Source organism: Bacillus rossius, chromosome 6 (assembly GCF_032445375.1).
Source record: "Bacillus rossius redtenbacheri isolate Brsri chromosome 6, Brsri_v3, whole genome shotgun sequence".
NCBI classification, from domain to species: Eukaryota; Metazoa; Arthropoda; class Insecta; order Phasmatodea; family Bacillidae; genus Bacillus; species Bacillus rossius.
This window is the reverse complement of record NC_086334.1, coordinates 12,750,062-12,766,492: the sequence shown is the minus strand read 5'-3', so window position 1 is coordinate 12,766,492 and position 16,431 is coordinate 12,750,062. Positions and strand designations below refer to the sequence as shown.

Sequence of the window (16,431 nt, the reverse complement as noted above, 5' to 3'; positions counted from 1 at the left end):
ACTGAGTACAGACATGCCCCTGAGGGCTACTTGTCCGTTGCGGAGTGCAGGCCGGTACATGTTCAATGTTTCGTGGCACTGGTTTCTCGGGTAACAGTATGCAGGCCAAGTACACTTGATGCAAGAGAGGCGCGCACAGATGACGTGGCGCAAAGTTACATTAACAAAGTACACTTAATGAAAATTAGGCGCGCACAGATGACGTGGCGCAAAGTTACGTTGACAAAGTACACTTAATGAAAGTTAGGCGCGCACAGATGACGTGGCGCAAAGTTACGTTGACAAAGTACACTTAATGAAATTTAGGCGCGCACAAATGACGTGGCGCAAAGTTACGTTAACAAAGTACACTTAATGAAAATTAGGCGCGCACAATTGACGTGGCACACAGAGTTTGTGGGTGACTGGAGTCGGCCAGTCCCGTAAGCGATTGTTTCTACGCGGGTGCCGTGCCCACTGGGTGGTACACGCACCGCCACTAAACTTGGCGAAGTTTCCCTTGCGGGTTTGTGGTCCGCGCGAAGGCGCGTGGCCTTAAGAAAGTTCTGTGGTTTGCGGGAGACGGCCCGTGCCGTATGCTGAAGAACGACCCTGCGCACCAGGTGTGGTGCGGGGCGTCTTTACGTTTACGCGGTCGGATTAGGTCCTGAACCGTAAAAAACGGACCGGGCACGCACGGAGAGGTGAATAGAAAAAGGTTTGGTTTATGCTAAATGACTATATTTACCGGACGTTACTTGCGATGAAGACAATGGTTGTGGTCTCTCCGTGGGACGTAGGTCCGTCCCGGTCCGCGAGTCGAGTTGAACTGCGGAACTGGAATGGCGTCCGGTGGCGCGTCGGCCCCTGCCGCGCCAAGCTTGACCTCATTACGTTAAAAACTAAATGACTGCGTCTGGAAGAGACTTTAAGGTCGCAAAATTCGTAATTAATTGTTTGAGGGGGAATGGGTGTGGTTCGTCTCTAGTCCACTCGGATTTAGTGTGCTTTATAATAATAATGTCTGGTTTGGCCGTTCGGCTCGGTGGCTCGCTCGACTCGGGTGGGCCACGACCAGGGGTGCGTTCCGTTAGCGGGAGAGTATACTGGCGGGTGCAGGTCGGGCTTAGGGATGGTCGTCGGTCGGACGACGTCATTACCTAATAGGGATTGGGTTTCAACATGTTCTGGAATATGGTCTGCGAGTTAGGTTACAGTTGTATCCCAACAAGGTAGTGCTTATTCGGTATCTCACCCCAATGTCATGGAATACCACCCTTAGAAATTAGAAATAAATATAATATTATTAATGCCTATTGGGTGAACGTATATCACATGTTTGTAGTCATAGATATAAACTGCTAAAAATTATGATATTGTAGACGGGAAGCCTAAGATGTCCATCAAGTTCTGTCCCTGCCCGAACACGCCTGAATATTCACCTTCAGCTAACCTCGGGTTTATTTATATATATTTATATTTCTCTGTTTATTTTAATGTAGCTGTACTAACCTAACTAACCGTCTATAGTGTTTTAAAGTGTTTTAATGTAGCTGATCTAACCGACCACTTTTAGTATTTTAATTCATTTTCCCTGCGCAAAAATAAAACAAATCCCGACGTTGGCCGAAGGTGAATTGTTCGGGTGTCATCGGGAATGGCAGAACTTTATGTGCATCATAGGTTTCCCATTGTGGACACTCTATCTTATACTGATATCCATGGTTAATAAATGTTTTGTTTGTTTGTTTGGATGTGGTAATGTTTATATGTCAAATTTAAAGACATGTATACGTTATTGTATGGCCTGTACAAATATATTGTTCAGAAAGATGAATATTGTGTTTTAATATTGGGTTTAGATAATGCGGGGAAAACGGTAATGTAATTTCAAATTTTTTTTTTTTTAAATTACAGATTGTAAGTAAATTAATTTTTGTTTTTTGCAAATTTTAAATTTTTAAATTTCTTACAGACGTACCTAGAAGCTGCTAAAACAAAATTCACGAAGAACTACAAGGGAATGAATCCAAGTAAAATTACAACTACTGTCGGCTTGAATATTGGAACAATTGATGTTGCTGGTATACGTCTGAACTTCTGGGATCTAGGTGGTCAGGAAGAGTTGCAGTCTTTATGGGACAAAGTAACGTAACATGTAATTAATTGGGTATATATATATAAAAAATTATTTCCAATAGTCACGTTTTATTCTAGAGAAAAAAAAGAAATGGTATATTTCACATTTACTTACTGCAGTTTAAAAATTCTTTTAGATTACAAAATATTCGAGTACCTCTGGACTAACGTAACCAACCTTTCTCACGATTTCACAGTATTTTAATGCCACAACTTAAACAGCAACAGCCCTTAGCTCAATTTTAATGTATTTTAAGTGTTGCTAACCTAACCAATCTTTTACTCTCAAAATGTTTGCATTTTAAGTGCAGGGAAAACCTATTGAGAATTTAATAATTATTAGTGAAATAAAATAATTAATACATTTTCATACAATGCATAATTGTTTACACATTCGGTAATCACAAACATCAACTAAGGTGTTCAACATAGTGATAATAAGACATTAACCTAGTTGTAGCACTCTTAAGAAAAACTGCTACCTCAGTTAATGGAATGATTCCAATATGTTCACAGAATATCAAAATTTATTATTATAGTATAGTATAGTAGGCAAACTAGAACTAAAAAAAAATAGAGAATTTTTTGGCATCAGAGCACTACTATAGAAAAATATCGACAGACTATTAATGTACATAAAACAAGAGTAGACGTAAATTACCTCCTTAAAGAACTCTTATTTTTAATGACACTCCATTCTGAAAAAACTTATTTTATGTGATTTTATTTTTACTATTTGCTTACCATAGAGTAACTATTATTTCATTATGTCATGGACTTTACCTTGGATTCCATAATAAAATAATCTAAAAAAATTATGATTTACAAGATCAAAGCTTTAGACAAATAATAATGTTGCATTTACAGTGTCCAAACTATCTATCATTGTTTAAGGAAGGCTTCTACAAAATATATATGAAAGTTGAGGAGCTGGGCACAATATAAAGGAGCCAGTGATAATATATACACATACGATGCGAGCAGTTCTATTTGTAGATTTTATTTTATTTTTAGAGTAATAAACTGCACTAACCATTTGTTATAATATCAGTATTAACTTATTACATTTTAGATAACATCCAGGTTTCTTGAAAACACTCATTTCTGTACAAATTTTGAAACAACGTACTGGCAAATGTTTTCAAAACCACTGTGTAGTTGTATCTTTGTATATTGGCCAAAGTTAAAGCCTGTTTCATACAGGCTCCGGTAAAAGCTTCCAGCAACACTACTAGGTAGACCTCAATGGCAGCAGGTATGGAAGTTTCTGTGGGAGAAACTATCACACATAGAATTGTGACTGGTGTAGACCTAGCTTGTGCGAATGCTTTTGTAGTTAAAAATATTTTTTATAGAATGAACTGGATGTTTTTCATAATTGTCGCATAATGCTGTAAATGCTTCAACAGATCACATGTTCACCAAATTTCAAATCAATAATCAATAAAACCTCAAACCCTCCTAAATAAATTACAGTTTATAACACTAGAGGCACATTACCGTTACATTCTGATTGGATAAAATTTCCACCTTCTGCGAAAGCTTCCACAGAAATTTGAATACAACCCATTACAAAAACATGAAAACGGTAAGCGCTTTGTGAATTCTTCCATAGAACCATCCATACCTGCTACCATGGAATACCTTACAAGGAAACTTACATCGTGTGGTAGGGGCTTTACTCACCAGCAAGGAAACGTTCGACATCATGGTGACCAGGTGTAGAGCCTTGGTTTAGAGCTTTATTTAGCCATTGCAATAAATCTTTATGCTTTTTGCATTTGTTTCCTTAATTCAGTACCTACCAATCCCAAAAATTTTAAATAAAAATAGTTTGAGATCCTAAAAAAATTTGTTAGCGTGATACATATTTTTATGACATTACTACCACCTCAGTGTATGTAACCAGCATTTATGTTATGTGTTTTAGTATTACGCAGAGTCACATGCCCTAATATACATTGTGGATTCTTCAGATAGGGATCGTATTCCAGATTCCAAAGAAGCATTTGGTAAGTTTTCGAAACCCCCCTTTTTTAGTAATAAAGTTTACAAAATTATAATGTTTGTGTTTTTGTTGTGTATGAAGGTGTTCCAGTAGTTCTTACAGTAGTCAGTCAGTTACAGTACAGCCGGATTTCACGATGTGCCGAACTCTAAATGCAGAGTGGAGGATTACTTAAACACATTTCTCTATATTTTGCTGAAGGTATTTTTTTATAAATAAAATTGGGCTATCCATTAAATTTATGATATCATTATGTTATGATTCATGCAGGTTTTCTTGGCTTGTGATGCACATTTACAAGGTAATTTAGTGTTTCTCAGAGTTGCCCTCTGAAAGTTGAAATTCAATGATTCAGGCTGATAGCCTTGATTTTGTGAAGGAGAGGCCCAGTATAACCATTAGGTATATATATATATATATTTTTTTCGTAAGTCTCTTTATGTATGAATTTTAAAAGAAAATTTAGTTCACTATAATCTCAGGGAATAGTAGAATTATAGAACTCTGTTCATACATAGATATTTAAATAATTATTTTACTTGAGAAAAGAAGATGGAACATGTTATATTTTGTGTTTATGTTATTAAATACATGAAAACACACATGCAGAATTTGTATGAGAAAGATATGCTTACAGTAACACGTTTGCAAACCTGAATCAAATATAAGACTACTGGGAAAAACAATTCCTGCCACTTGTGTACGAGGCATGGCTGGATTTATGTGAGCGCTAAATTAAGCTATTGCATGATTATGCGAGTGAAAGTGTGTGTGCAAGTATGCTGCATCATTTCTACCTCTCCCCTGCTGTCTTGTCCTCTACCATTCCCCCACCCCATACCTAACTATTCCCCTCATCTCCCGGTTCCCCCACCACATACTTAATTATTCCCCTCATTCAATTGGAATTTACGTAACGCTTGATAATTGTAGCTCCCCTCAGCATAGAAATTCCACTTCAAAATGTCCCTGTTTCCATATGTAGCCAAGTTGGCGTAAGTTCTGTCTTCACTTGTTGACGTGATAACGTCTTAAAAATCGATGAACGCCGGCTGCACGCACGGAAAAGCACGACTCATCACGTTCCGCCCGAGCCGAGCGTGCGAGAACCGGCCAACCGCCGTTTCGAGAAAATCTTCTTATGATATCAAACAGGTTGAAGCGGGCTTTTTTAAAAGCAGCAATTTAAAAAATTTTTTATTTATTTGTCCAATTTCGTCATTTTTTTCAAATCAACAATTTATTGACATTGATTTGATTTCAGTTTTATTTTTGTAGCTAATTGTACGTGATTATATTTAAACAAATTATTTAAATTAAATTTGCAAAAACTGTATGTATGCAATTTTTTCATCAATGTTTTCTTGTGGCGTTGTCACGTGAAATGATCGTCCGTAAACCGACCATACAGACGACCCCCTTCTTTTTTTTTTAATCCCGGAATGGAGGAGGGTCGAACGTCTCCCCCCGGCCGTGTCCCTGAGCCGCTTGTCCGCTGCTCCAGACAAGATGATCTCGAGCGAGAGCCTGGCCGGAGTGCCCCTGCTGGTGCTGGCCAACAAGCAGGACATCCCCGACTGCATGGGGGTGCGCGAGGTCAAGCCCATCTTCAACCAGAGCGCCCACCTGATTGGCCGGCGGGACTGCATGGTCATGCCGGTGTCGGCGCTCACCGGGTCGGTCGCTGTTTGTGAATGTTTACAGTTAATTAATTTTCGTTAACTGGGCCAAGTAACATATACACAAATTTTTTTTCTGAAAGTGATTCAAATGATATTGTGGGCGTACAAGGAAAACCCTTCAAGTCCATATAATGAAATTATGAGAAAAATAGATTTTTATAGTCATATGAGTTTGTAAAATATTGTAAAATATATACATACGTAGGTACTGAAACATGTTTAATCTAACATAATATATACTTGTCATATAATATACTTTTCATGAAACACATTAAACTGGACTTTGTCATATGAATATTTTTTTTATCTAACTGGACTTAGTGAGTTTTCCTTGTACACCCACAATATCATGTAGTCAGTAGAGTCAGTAGAATCTCTCTAACAAAAAAAAATATTTCAGTTCTGTAATTCTCTTGATATGTTAGTATGTGTCAAAAATATTAAAAAATTAAACTATGTTTTTTTTTCTTTTCATTTTGTTAGTTTTGAGAGATCTACATGGTTAACAGTGTTGTAAGTAAATATAAAATATGACCTAACATGGGACACACACACACTTAACAGAAAATTTTTTTGTTAACAAACTTAGTATGTCTCACGTACCAATAAGGGGTTCTTATCTCAAGATCAAGACAGGACCACCTCCATGATTATAGTGTGTTTTGAAACTTCCATGCTGATAAATTTTGAGTGATTAGGTTTGTTGCGAACGAACCCGCGAACCTTTGCCACGTGAACATGAAGCACTAGTGACCACGGATACTGGCCAATTGATTGTTATTTTTCGTAGTTAAGAGTAGTCTCCGATCTACAGTCTTTTTCTGAGACTTTAGTGGAATGTTGAATATGTATGGGTGTTTCCACCATCACGATAGGACAGTTGAACTCTTTTTTTTCTTCATTATATTTTATCTTGTGCAGTAAATAGCAATTAGAATATTTTTAAATGCAATTATTTATGCTATGAAAAAAATTTTAGTATCTGATTTTTTTAAGTAACCTATTAATTTATTTTAACATTTACATATTAATTTATTCCCAAGAACAATGAGAAATAATAAATACCAGCTGTCCCTATATCTCGAAAACATTATGTTTGTATTATATATGTATATATTAATTTATATGCTGACGTCAGCCGGGGCTACGCCCCATGAGCCTAGTCAGTCTCCGTTTCCTCAACATTCCTCTCCCCTTCCCCGGCATTTGTACCGCCATGTACGTAGTCGTGTGTTTGAATTGCGCGCCACGAACTACCACAAGAGGGCGCTTAGAAGCAGTGCGGCGATCCCTAAAATTGCTATGTTAATATTAATTGTAAGCCTTTTTGTTGTTTTCATCCATCTTCGCCCCAGTGCTGTGTAGTTTACTTGTGTTTCTTTAATTTAAATAAGTTACCTTAAATAACTATAGACGTTGCCCGGGCGGACCCGAACAGGCACGGACTTGGACGAGGATAGGAATGCTTTTATATGAATTATCATTAAATAAGTAAATAGTAACAAACTTTCCATTGTCAGTAATTTTTATATATTTTTAATGTTTATCTGTAATTTACTCAACTTTCGCCGGGGCACGGAGTCGTAGAATACAGTAACGGTAATTGTGTTGGCGCGAAGGGCGCCATGTTGCCACCTGCGAGCGATGAGCTCACCCCAGTCGATCTTCATCACTGACCGAGAGCAGACGCGCCAGCACCCCGGGGACTTCAACCTTTGTTCTGCACTGACCAAGTAATTCTGTCTCGTTAAGTATTTCTGAATCTCTTTCGCTCGTCATCCTCGGGGCAGCTCTCGGCCAGCGGGCTGTTTAATTAATTAATTGTCTCAGTCGAGTTTTTTCATCACCGTGTAATAAGTATACTTTGCAGCATGGCCACGTGTGTGGACCATGCCTTCACCTAAACCGATTCGTGCCTCAGGCTTTTTAACCGTGTAATGTGTAACGTGTAACGGGCGTGTAGAGAGACGTGTTAGTGAAATTAAATCTGGAGAATAAATATAAAGTGAGTACTTATTTAATCACGTGGTGAGTGAGTCTAGGAGTGTGGCGTGCCCGACGCCTAGAGCGGGCCAGGTCTGGGTAGCTAGGATAGAAAGGGCTGGTAACTCGTCCCCACTTGGGCTACGTCACGCCCTGAGTGAGAGACTCCGCCGGGTCCACGTGCCCTTCCACGTGGTGGCGCCCATAGTTAACATCTCGAAATCACCGGCAATGCGCGAACAGCCCTCAAATGGCGCCCAAGAGCGTGGGGCGAGTTACATCTTCCGCGAAAACCAGACCTGTACGAGCGTGTGAGATAGGCGGTTGTTACGCGGAGCGCGCGGAACTAAAGTTCGCGCTGGAACTATTGTTCGCGCGGAGCGCATAGCGGGACTCTGGCGCGCCGGCCACGTGACCAGCCGGGCGCGCGCTTCCAGGAATTCGCTGCGAGCAGCCAGGTGGCCGCATTCCTCGCGACAACAGCAGCCGGGCCAGGTCAGTGTGTGTGTGTACCGCCATCCGCGTCGCGTCGCGTAGCGAAGGGAAGAGGGGCAATCGACCGGCCTCACCACCACACGACCATGTCGGACAACCACGGACTTGACAAAAATCCGGGCGCGATTAAGGCAAGTGAGTTGTTTCAAAAGAATAGCTTATATTGTGTTATGTGCGCGCGACCGCGCCAGGTGAGCGGGACGGCGATTTCTTCGTGGACGGACACGTGCGTGTGCGTAGGACAGTATGAAGCGCAGCCGAACCACGAGCAGGCAGAACGGGCGGATCAGTTTGAGGCGGGACACGGGAAGTGCACGGATGCGGAGTGTGAGGGCAAGACGCGGGAGGGAGGCTGGTGCCGGAACTGTCGCGCGTTCAAGCACACGGCGTGTCTCGCGAAGTCCGAATTAATCTCCTTTCAAGACGGGTGGTACACGTGCCAGTGGTGCCACCACGTGAGAATAGCGGGCCCGTCAGGCCGCAGCCCGGTGAGAGACGCCGCCGACACACCACGGAGCAGGGTACCTCTCATAGGACACGTGGAGCTACCGGAATTTGCGGGCAGAACCAGCGACGATCCGCGGAGATTTGTACACGCGTGTCGGGAACGCCTGAACCGCTACGGAGTGCCGGAGTGTGAGTGGGCGAACAGGGTGAGCACCGCGCTCAAAGGCGACGCCAAGACGTGGTGGCAGATCGTCCAGGAGTATGACATGCCGTGGACCGAGTTCGCGAGATTGTTCGAGGCCAGATTCGCGGACGTGAAGACAGAGATGAGAGTGCGGACGGAGCTGTATTGTCTCGAGCAAGGCGCGACGGAGGCGGCGGAGGCGTTTATCATGAAAAAAATACGTCTGTACAAGCGGCTGTTTCCCGGAGAAGAACCTACCGGAGTGCTGGAGCGGGTAGTTGAGCTGATGCGCCCGGAATTTCGCCCGTATTTACGCCCGATGACGCGGCGTCCGGCAGAGGAGTTCGTCCAACAGGCGCGCGTCTTAGAGCAGGACCTACGAGCTGTCAGACCGACCAGGATCCACGCCACCCTGAGCACCAAGCAGGAAGACACGACGCCCGCCGACACCAAGGCGCTGGTGCCCTACACGGCGCCCACCCGAGACCAAGCTAGGCGCGACGAACCCGGACCGAGCGGCCACGCGCAGCTGACATGGCGGAGACGGACTACCGGCGGCAGCCCACCACCTCAGTGCCACACGTGTCCACCAGGCACGTTCCATTGGCACGAGAACTGCCCGGTGAGGAACAAGTTCCGGCCTGACTTCGCGGCGCAGCAGCCGTCGGGAAACGGACGGCAGGGGGCGGCGCGCTAAGACAGCCCACCTCCCCCGCCTCACCTAACAACAACAGACCTACGGCGGCGGGGCCTCTCCTGGGTCACGTGGGAGCGGCGGAGGCCGACCTGTTGCGCATTCCGGTGGTTGTCAACGGGCGCGCAGTCCACGCGCTTGTTGACACCGCCGCCAGCCACAACTGTGTGGCGGCACGCGTGATTGGCCGTGACAACTTCGAGTACCACCCGGGCCAACTCCAGCTGGCTACCACGGGGGACGCCTGCTACACCCAGGGCGTCGCGACGCTGGAGGTGGACGTGCGGGACCAACGGTCCGTCACGACGGCGCTGGTGGTGGAGCAGTTACGTGATGACGTCATTCTGGGGCTACCCTGGCTCTACGAGCAGCACGCAGCCATCGACATCCGGGCCGGCTGCGTCCACGTCGGCACCCAGGGGCGGCGGACCATCCACGGGCTGGGTAAGCCTACTCCACCAGCAGTAAACCAGGTCAGTCTCGACGAGTTCCAGCACGGAGTTCCCCCCGAGTTTCGTGCTACCATCCAGCAGGTCCTCGATCATCAGTGTAATGTGTTTGCGTCCGCGGACCCGCTGAAACGTACCACCATAGCTGAGCATGCCATCCCGACCCATCCTCACGAGCCAATGTTTATCCCACCCGGTAGCTACGGCCACGTTGGTAAACAGACCATCCTAGACCAGGTTCAGGACATGTTGCATGACGGGATAATTGAGCCTAGCGAAAGTCCGTATAATTTCCAGGTCGTGTTGGCAGAAAAAAAAGACGGGAAACTACGCTTCTGTGTCAATTTCAAACCTATCAATAGAGTGACAATTAATGCCCCACCCCCCCTGCTGAACATGGCCGACACACTTTCAGGCCTGGGTAACGCCAAGATATTTTCTTCCCTCGACCTAAAATCTGGGTATTGGCAGGTGCTGATACGTCCGGCGGACCGACCCAAGACGGCGTTCACAGCCCCAGACGGGCGGAGATTTCAGTTTTGCGCGATGCCATTCGGCCTACAGGACGCCCCCGCTACCTTCCAAGGGATGATGACACGGGTCTTAGACAACTACTCGGGCAAGTTTGCGGCTGCGTATCTGGACGACATAATTGTTTGGTCTCAGACGTGGGAAGAACATGCGCATCATTTAGCATTAGTCTTGGAACGCCTGGCGAGCCATGGTCTGACATGCAATCGCGAAAAATGCCACCTGGGGACCACAGAACTAGATTTCCTGGGCTTAGTGGTTAACGCGGACGGAAACCGACCCACGGAAAAACAGCTGAGTGTAATTATCAACAAGGAGCCCCCACGCACGCGCAAGCAACTGCAAAAGTTCTTGGGGCTAGCTAACTGGCTGCGAGCCTTCGTCCCAGAGTTCTCGGTAGTAGCGGCGCCGATGACAGAACAGCTGTCACCCAAACGTCCGTTCAGGTGGACCGTGGAAGCCCAGAACGCTTTTGACGAGCTAAAACGCAGATTTCAACAGTGCCACTTACTCGCGCGGCTGGACCCAGGCAGACCCCTGATCGTACAAACAGACGCGAGCGAGAAGGGCATCGGGGCCATCCTGTTACAACTCGGCGACGACGGCGAGCCTCGGGTGATTGAATATGCAAGCGCCAAGTTCGGCGACGTCGAGCAGCGGTATAGCGTGAACGAGCGTGAGTGTCTAGGCGTAGTTTGGGCCCTCAGACGCTACCGCCCACACCTGGAGGGGCAGAAATTCGTACTGAGAACTGACAGCCAATGTCTCAAATGGCTGGCCACGATGCAGGGGCGACGTTCGAAGCTGACGCGTTGGGCCATGCTTCTACAGGCCTTAGATTTCGAAGTCGAGCATGTACCGGGAAAACAGAACGAACTAGCGGACGAGCTGTCGCGAGATCCGGACGTCACCGTCACAGCCTGTGACGATGCGGAGTGGGAGGAGCTTTTGCCACCACCCAGCGGGCGCATACCCAGGACCCCGCGCACCCCGACAACCCAAGCCGCATTGTGTGCCCTAAACCTTAACGTCACACCGACATTACCGCCAGGCGCGGAGCTTGATGACTTAGACGCCTACGTGCGAGCGGCCCAACTCACGGACACAGACACACAGGAGATCGTGCGCCGTTGCGGGAGCGGAGAATGTGAAGGCTACCGTGTATTGGACGGGACACTGCAGGCGCGACCTAAGGGGACAGCTGGCCAATGGCGGACGTTCGCGCCAGCCGCCACCCGCCGGGAGGTGTTTGACATGTATCACGTGAACAGGCTAGCCGGACACCCCGGCGCAGACCAGACACGACGCGATCTGCGGGAACAGTTCTACTGGCCAGGGGTAAACAAGTTTGTACGGGACTGCGTGAGGAGATGTAAACATTGCCAGAGGCACAAGGCGCGCCGCACCGACGGGACAGCCCAGCAGGTACCCAGGCAGCCCACCGAGCCATTCCATACAGTCGCCATAGACCTAATGGGACCATATCCCCGCACGCCCCGAGGGAAAAGATTTTTGTTGGTGGTGACAGACTGCTACACGCGTTGGGTGGAGGCCTACCCCCTGGCGAACATCCGCGCCGGCACCATTGCACGCAGCCTGGAAACGGAGTTTTTTCCTAGGTGGGGGTACCCCCGGGTCCTGTTGTCGGACAATGCCACCCAATTTGTCGGGCGCCGGTGGGCGCAGCTGGGGAGAAAATGGCGGGTAATCCTACACACCACCCCCGTGTACCACCCCCGCGCGAACCCCACGGAACGACGCAACCAAGAGGTGAAGGTTCAACTGCGGTTGAGGCTCGCGGATGACCACGCCCAATGGGACACGCACATCCCGGACGTTCTGTACTGCATCCGGCGACGGGTGAACGCGGCAACCGGCGAAACACCAGCCACCATGGTCCAGGGGCGGAACCTCACCCTCCCCGGGGAGTATCACGTGCGGCAACAACAAACGGACCCGGACGTAGAGAGCCCCGAAGGACGCCTGAGGCGATTGGCCGAGACGCACGATAGGGCGCGACGTAACCAGGCAGCTTACCAAGCACAACGCACACCCGAGACGACCCGCCCGCCCCCTGAACTGAAACCAGGCCAGCTGGTTTACGCGAGGCTCCACCCCCTCTCCTCCGGCCGACGCAACTTCTGCGCCGGCCTGGCGCCAAAGTGGTTTGGCCCGGTGGCGGTGGTCAAGGCGGGGCCCACGGCGGTCGTGATAAAGTTACCCTCAGGCCGGGCCGCGAAATATCACCGGGACGATGTGCGCTTGGCACAGGAAGAGACGGAGGCGGCGGACGAGGCGGAGACGGGGCAGGAAGAGACGGAGGCGGCGGACGAGGCGGAGACGGGGCAGGAAGAGACGGAGGCGGCGGACGGGGCGGAAGAGACGGAAACGAGACGTGACGGAGCAGGGACGCGGCAGGAAGAGACGGAGGCGGCGGACGAGGCGGAGACGGGGCAGGAAGAGACGGAGGCGGCGGGCGGGGCGGAAGAGACGGGAACGAGACGTGACGGAGCAGGGACGCGGCAGAGAGAGACGGAGGCGGCGGACGAGACAGACGGGAGGGCGGCCGCACAGCTGGTCACGTCCACCCCAACAGACGGGGACGGGTTCAGAGGCTTCCCGAACCTGGGGGCGGGACAGGCGACGCCCCTCGCAGTCACAGATGTCCGGCCGAGGCGGCTGTTCGAAGACTCGGGGAGTGACGTCTCGCCTTTCAGGGGATTTCTCGGGGACACGCCCGGAGTGACGGAGGGCCAGTCGACATCCCAACCACTGATAAGGTGGCCGGAGGAAGTAGAGAGTAGGCCGGGTTCGCCGGACGAGCCATTATGGCCGCTGCATTACTCGTTGGCAGACTCCACGTTCAGGGTGACAGTAACCGAACCGCAGGAAGACGAAACACCGCGGGAAGAGAGGGGAGACCGGGCGTCACAAGACCCAGTTCCGGCTCCGCGATACACGCTACGACCCCGAGGGATCGCGAGGAAGCACAGCTGTTGTTGATAAGGGGGCGACCACGCCCACAGGCGACCCAGCGGAAACGTCGACATGACCGGCTATTCGAGGGGGGGGCAATTGACGTCAGCCGGGGCTACGCCCCATGAGCCTAGTCAGTCTCCGTTTCCTCAACATTCCTCTCCCCTTCCCCGGCATTTGTACCGCCATGTACGTAGTCGTGTGTTTGAATTGCGCGCCACGAACTACCACAAGAGGGCGCTTAGAAGCAGTGCGGCGATCCCTAAAATTGCTATGTTAATATTAATTGTAAGCCTTTTTGTTGTTTTCATCCATCTTCGCCCCAGTGCTGTGTAGTTTACTTGTGTTTCTTTAATTTAAATAAGTTACCTTAAATAACTATAGACGTTGCCCGGGCGGACCCGAACAGGCACGGACTTGGACGAGGATAGGAATGCTTTTATATGAATTATCATTAAATAAGTAAATAGTAACAAACTTTCCATTGTCAGTAATTTTTATATATTTTTAATGTTTATCTGTAATTTACTCAACTTTCGCCGGGGCACGGAGTCGTAGAATACAGTAACGGTAATTGTGTTGGCGCGAAGGGCGCCATGTTGCCACCTGCGAGCGATGAGCTCACCCCAGTCGATCTTCATCACTGACCGAGAGCAGACGCGCCAGCACCCCGGGGACTTCAACCTTTGTTCTGCACTGACCAAGTAATTCTGTCTCGTTAAGTATTTCTGAATCTCTTTCGCTCGTCATCCTCGGGGCAGCTCTCGGCCAGCGGGCTGTTTAATTAATTAATTGTCTCAGTCGAGTTTTTTCATCACCGTGTAATAAGTATACTTTGCAGCATGGCCACGTGTGTGGACCATGCCTTCACCTAAACCGATTCGTGCCTCAGGCTTTTTAACCGTGTAATGTGTAACGTGTAACGGGCGTGTAGAGAGACGTGTTAGTGAAATTAAATCTGGAGAATAAATATAAAGTGAGTACTTATTTAATCACGTGGTGAGTGAGTCTAGGAGTGTGGCGTGCCCGACGCCTAGAGCGGGCCAGGTCTGGGTAGCTAGGATAGAAAGGGCTGGTAACTCGTCCCCACTTGGGCTACGTCACGCCCTGAGTGAGAGACTCCGCCGGGTCCACGTGCCCTTCCACGTGGTGGCGCCCATAGTTAACATCTCGAAATCACCGGCAATGCGCGAACAGCCCTCAATGCATAGGATAAGAATGGAGTACATCTTGGAAAATTTAGTTTCTTTATCAATTCCCATTGTAAAAAATTTCATATAACAATTTTTGTTATTTCTATAATACATGTTCCCTGTTAATGTAGTTAGCTCACACAAACATACACATATGTTATATCACTGTTTATGGACACATTAACTAAAGTAATTTTGAAAAAAATAAAAAAAATCACTTTTGATGTGAAAAAGGTTTCATTCATTTAGAGTTTTCATAACTCCTAAGAATATTACCAAAATCATTTGTTTGAAAGGTGGAAAAAATAGGGTTTGAAAGAAGAAAAAAATTATAAAAGTTTATTAGTAAAAAACCTAAGTATTTTTAGATTTTATACACTTAAAAATGCCGAGAGAAAAAAAATTCCTTTTTATAATTTTACAAGTATTGTTTTCATTGGCTGCAGGGTAGATGTGTGGTTACGATAGTGTTTAAACATTTTTCTGTTTATTTCATGTTTCCAGGGATGGAATCGATGAAGGTATTCACTGGTTGGTGGACTGCATCAAGAGAAATAGTGAAATAAGGCCTGCAAGAAATCAAGATGAAACGTAACAGTTTCCCAAATTGCTCTAAATAACCATCAGACTGCTCAAGCTGTGAATGAAAGACATTTTTACATGATTCATAATAAAATAAAGGTGTGGTGATGTGTCTTAATGTAAAATTTGACCAGTTTGTACTCCTATTTTGCAGCCAGATAGGCTAATCTGATTTTGCTTAAACTATTTTAAATTCTTATCAAATTCCAACTCAAATACTAAATTCAATCAAGTCTTAGACACATAATTTGTGTGACTTTTTTTCTTAGCACTTGCAGTTAATTGACTTAATTCTTACATTTGCCCAATTGTCTTGATTATAAGATTTGCATATTAACTAAGTTTTTGAGATTTGAAAATGAAATGCAACTTGCAGCCAAACTAATGTACATTCCTTATGAATATAAATATATAGGCTTATAAATTTAAGGGTGTGTCACATAAAAAAGGGTTGGCTAGTCTGGTATCGCATTAAGAATAATTGCTGATAATCACAGGTAAGATACTAAACACTTGAAAAGTTAAATAACAACCTCTCCTTATTTAAGTACAGCCTTTTCTTTAGAGAAACTATAGGATCAAAGAATAAGACATCTTATATTTGAGTATAAATGGTTGTTGACACATACATGCATTATACCAACTTTGATTTGAGGACTCCTGACATCAAAAAATTATTTGACCTATGTGATTAATGGAGTTCATCTTCTTTTTGTTTTTAAAAATACTACTTCAATTGAAATTGCTTCATTAGAATTGGTCCACAATAATTTGATTTGAAATAATTTTACAATATTCTCATTGGTATGAACATCATAATTTCATGAACATCATCTCTATTGGTTTTAATCTATCATACATACATTAGTGATTAGTCTAACCTGTGGGTTATTACCCTCTTTTATCGCATAATCGTCGCACGCGCGTAATCGTCGCACCCCTACTTTTCAAACTTGATTTTAGAATCAAATGTGCGACGATTATGCGAGAAAACACGGTATTCATTTGTATCTTGTTCATGAGTTTGTTTTGTTACTGTTCACAGATTAAATACTGTTATTTGACCTTATTAAATACATTTGGAATATT

General features: G+C 46.2%; 1 protein-coding gene across 1 annotated transcript; it reads left to right on the top strand.

Annotated features, from left to right (window-relative positions):
- The first annotated feature begins 1,690 nt into the window (after positions 1-1,690).
- Positions 1,691-16,431, top strand: LOC134532654 (ADP-ribosylation factor-related protein 1). The gene is made up of 5 exons (XM_063369311.1): positions 1,691-1,858; positions 1,955-2,125; positions 4,049-4,130; positions 5,631-5,802; positions 15,265-16,431. Exons 1-5 carry the CDS (start codon positions 1,766-1,768, stop codon positions 15,353-15,355), a joined length of 609 nt encoding a protein of 202 aa, XP_063225381.1. The 5' UTR covers positions 1,691-1,765; the 3' UTR covers positions 15,356-16,431.

Bases quoted from the DNA above. Each gene is read 5' to 3' on its own strand.
- LOC134532654 (XM_063369311.1), top strand. From the start codon at position 1,766: ATGTATACGTTATTGTATGGCCTGTACAAATATATTGTTCAGAAAGAT. The intron at 4,131-5,630 runs GTAAGTTTTCGA...CCGCTGCTCCAG, and splicing joins AGATTCCAAAGAAGCATTTG to ACAAGATGATCTCGAGCGAG. The intron at 5,803-15,264 runs GTCGGTCGCTGT...TCATGTTTCCAG, and splicing joins CCGGTGTCGGCGCTCACCGG to GGATGGAATCGATGAAGGTA.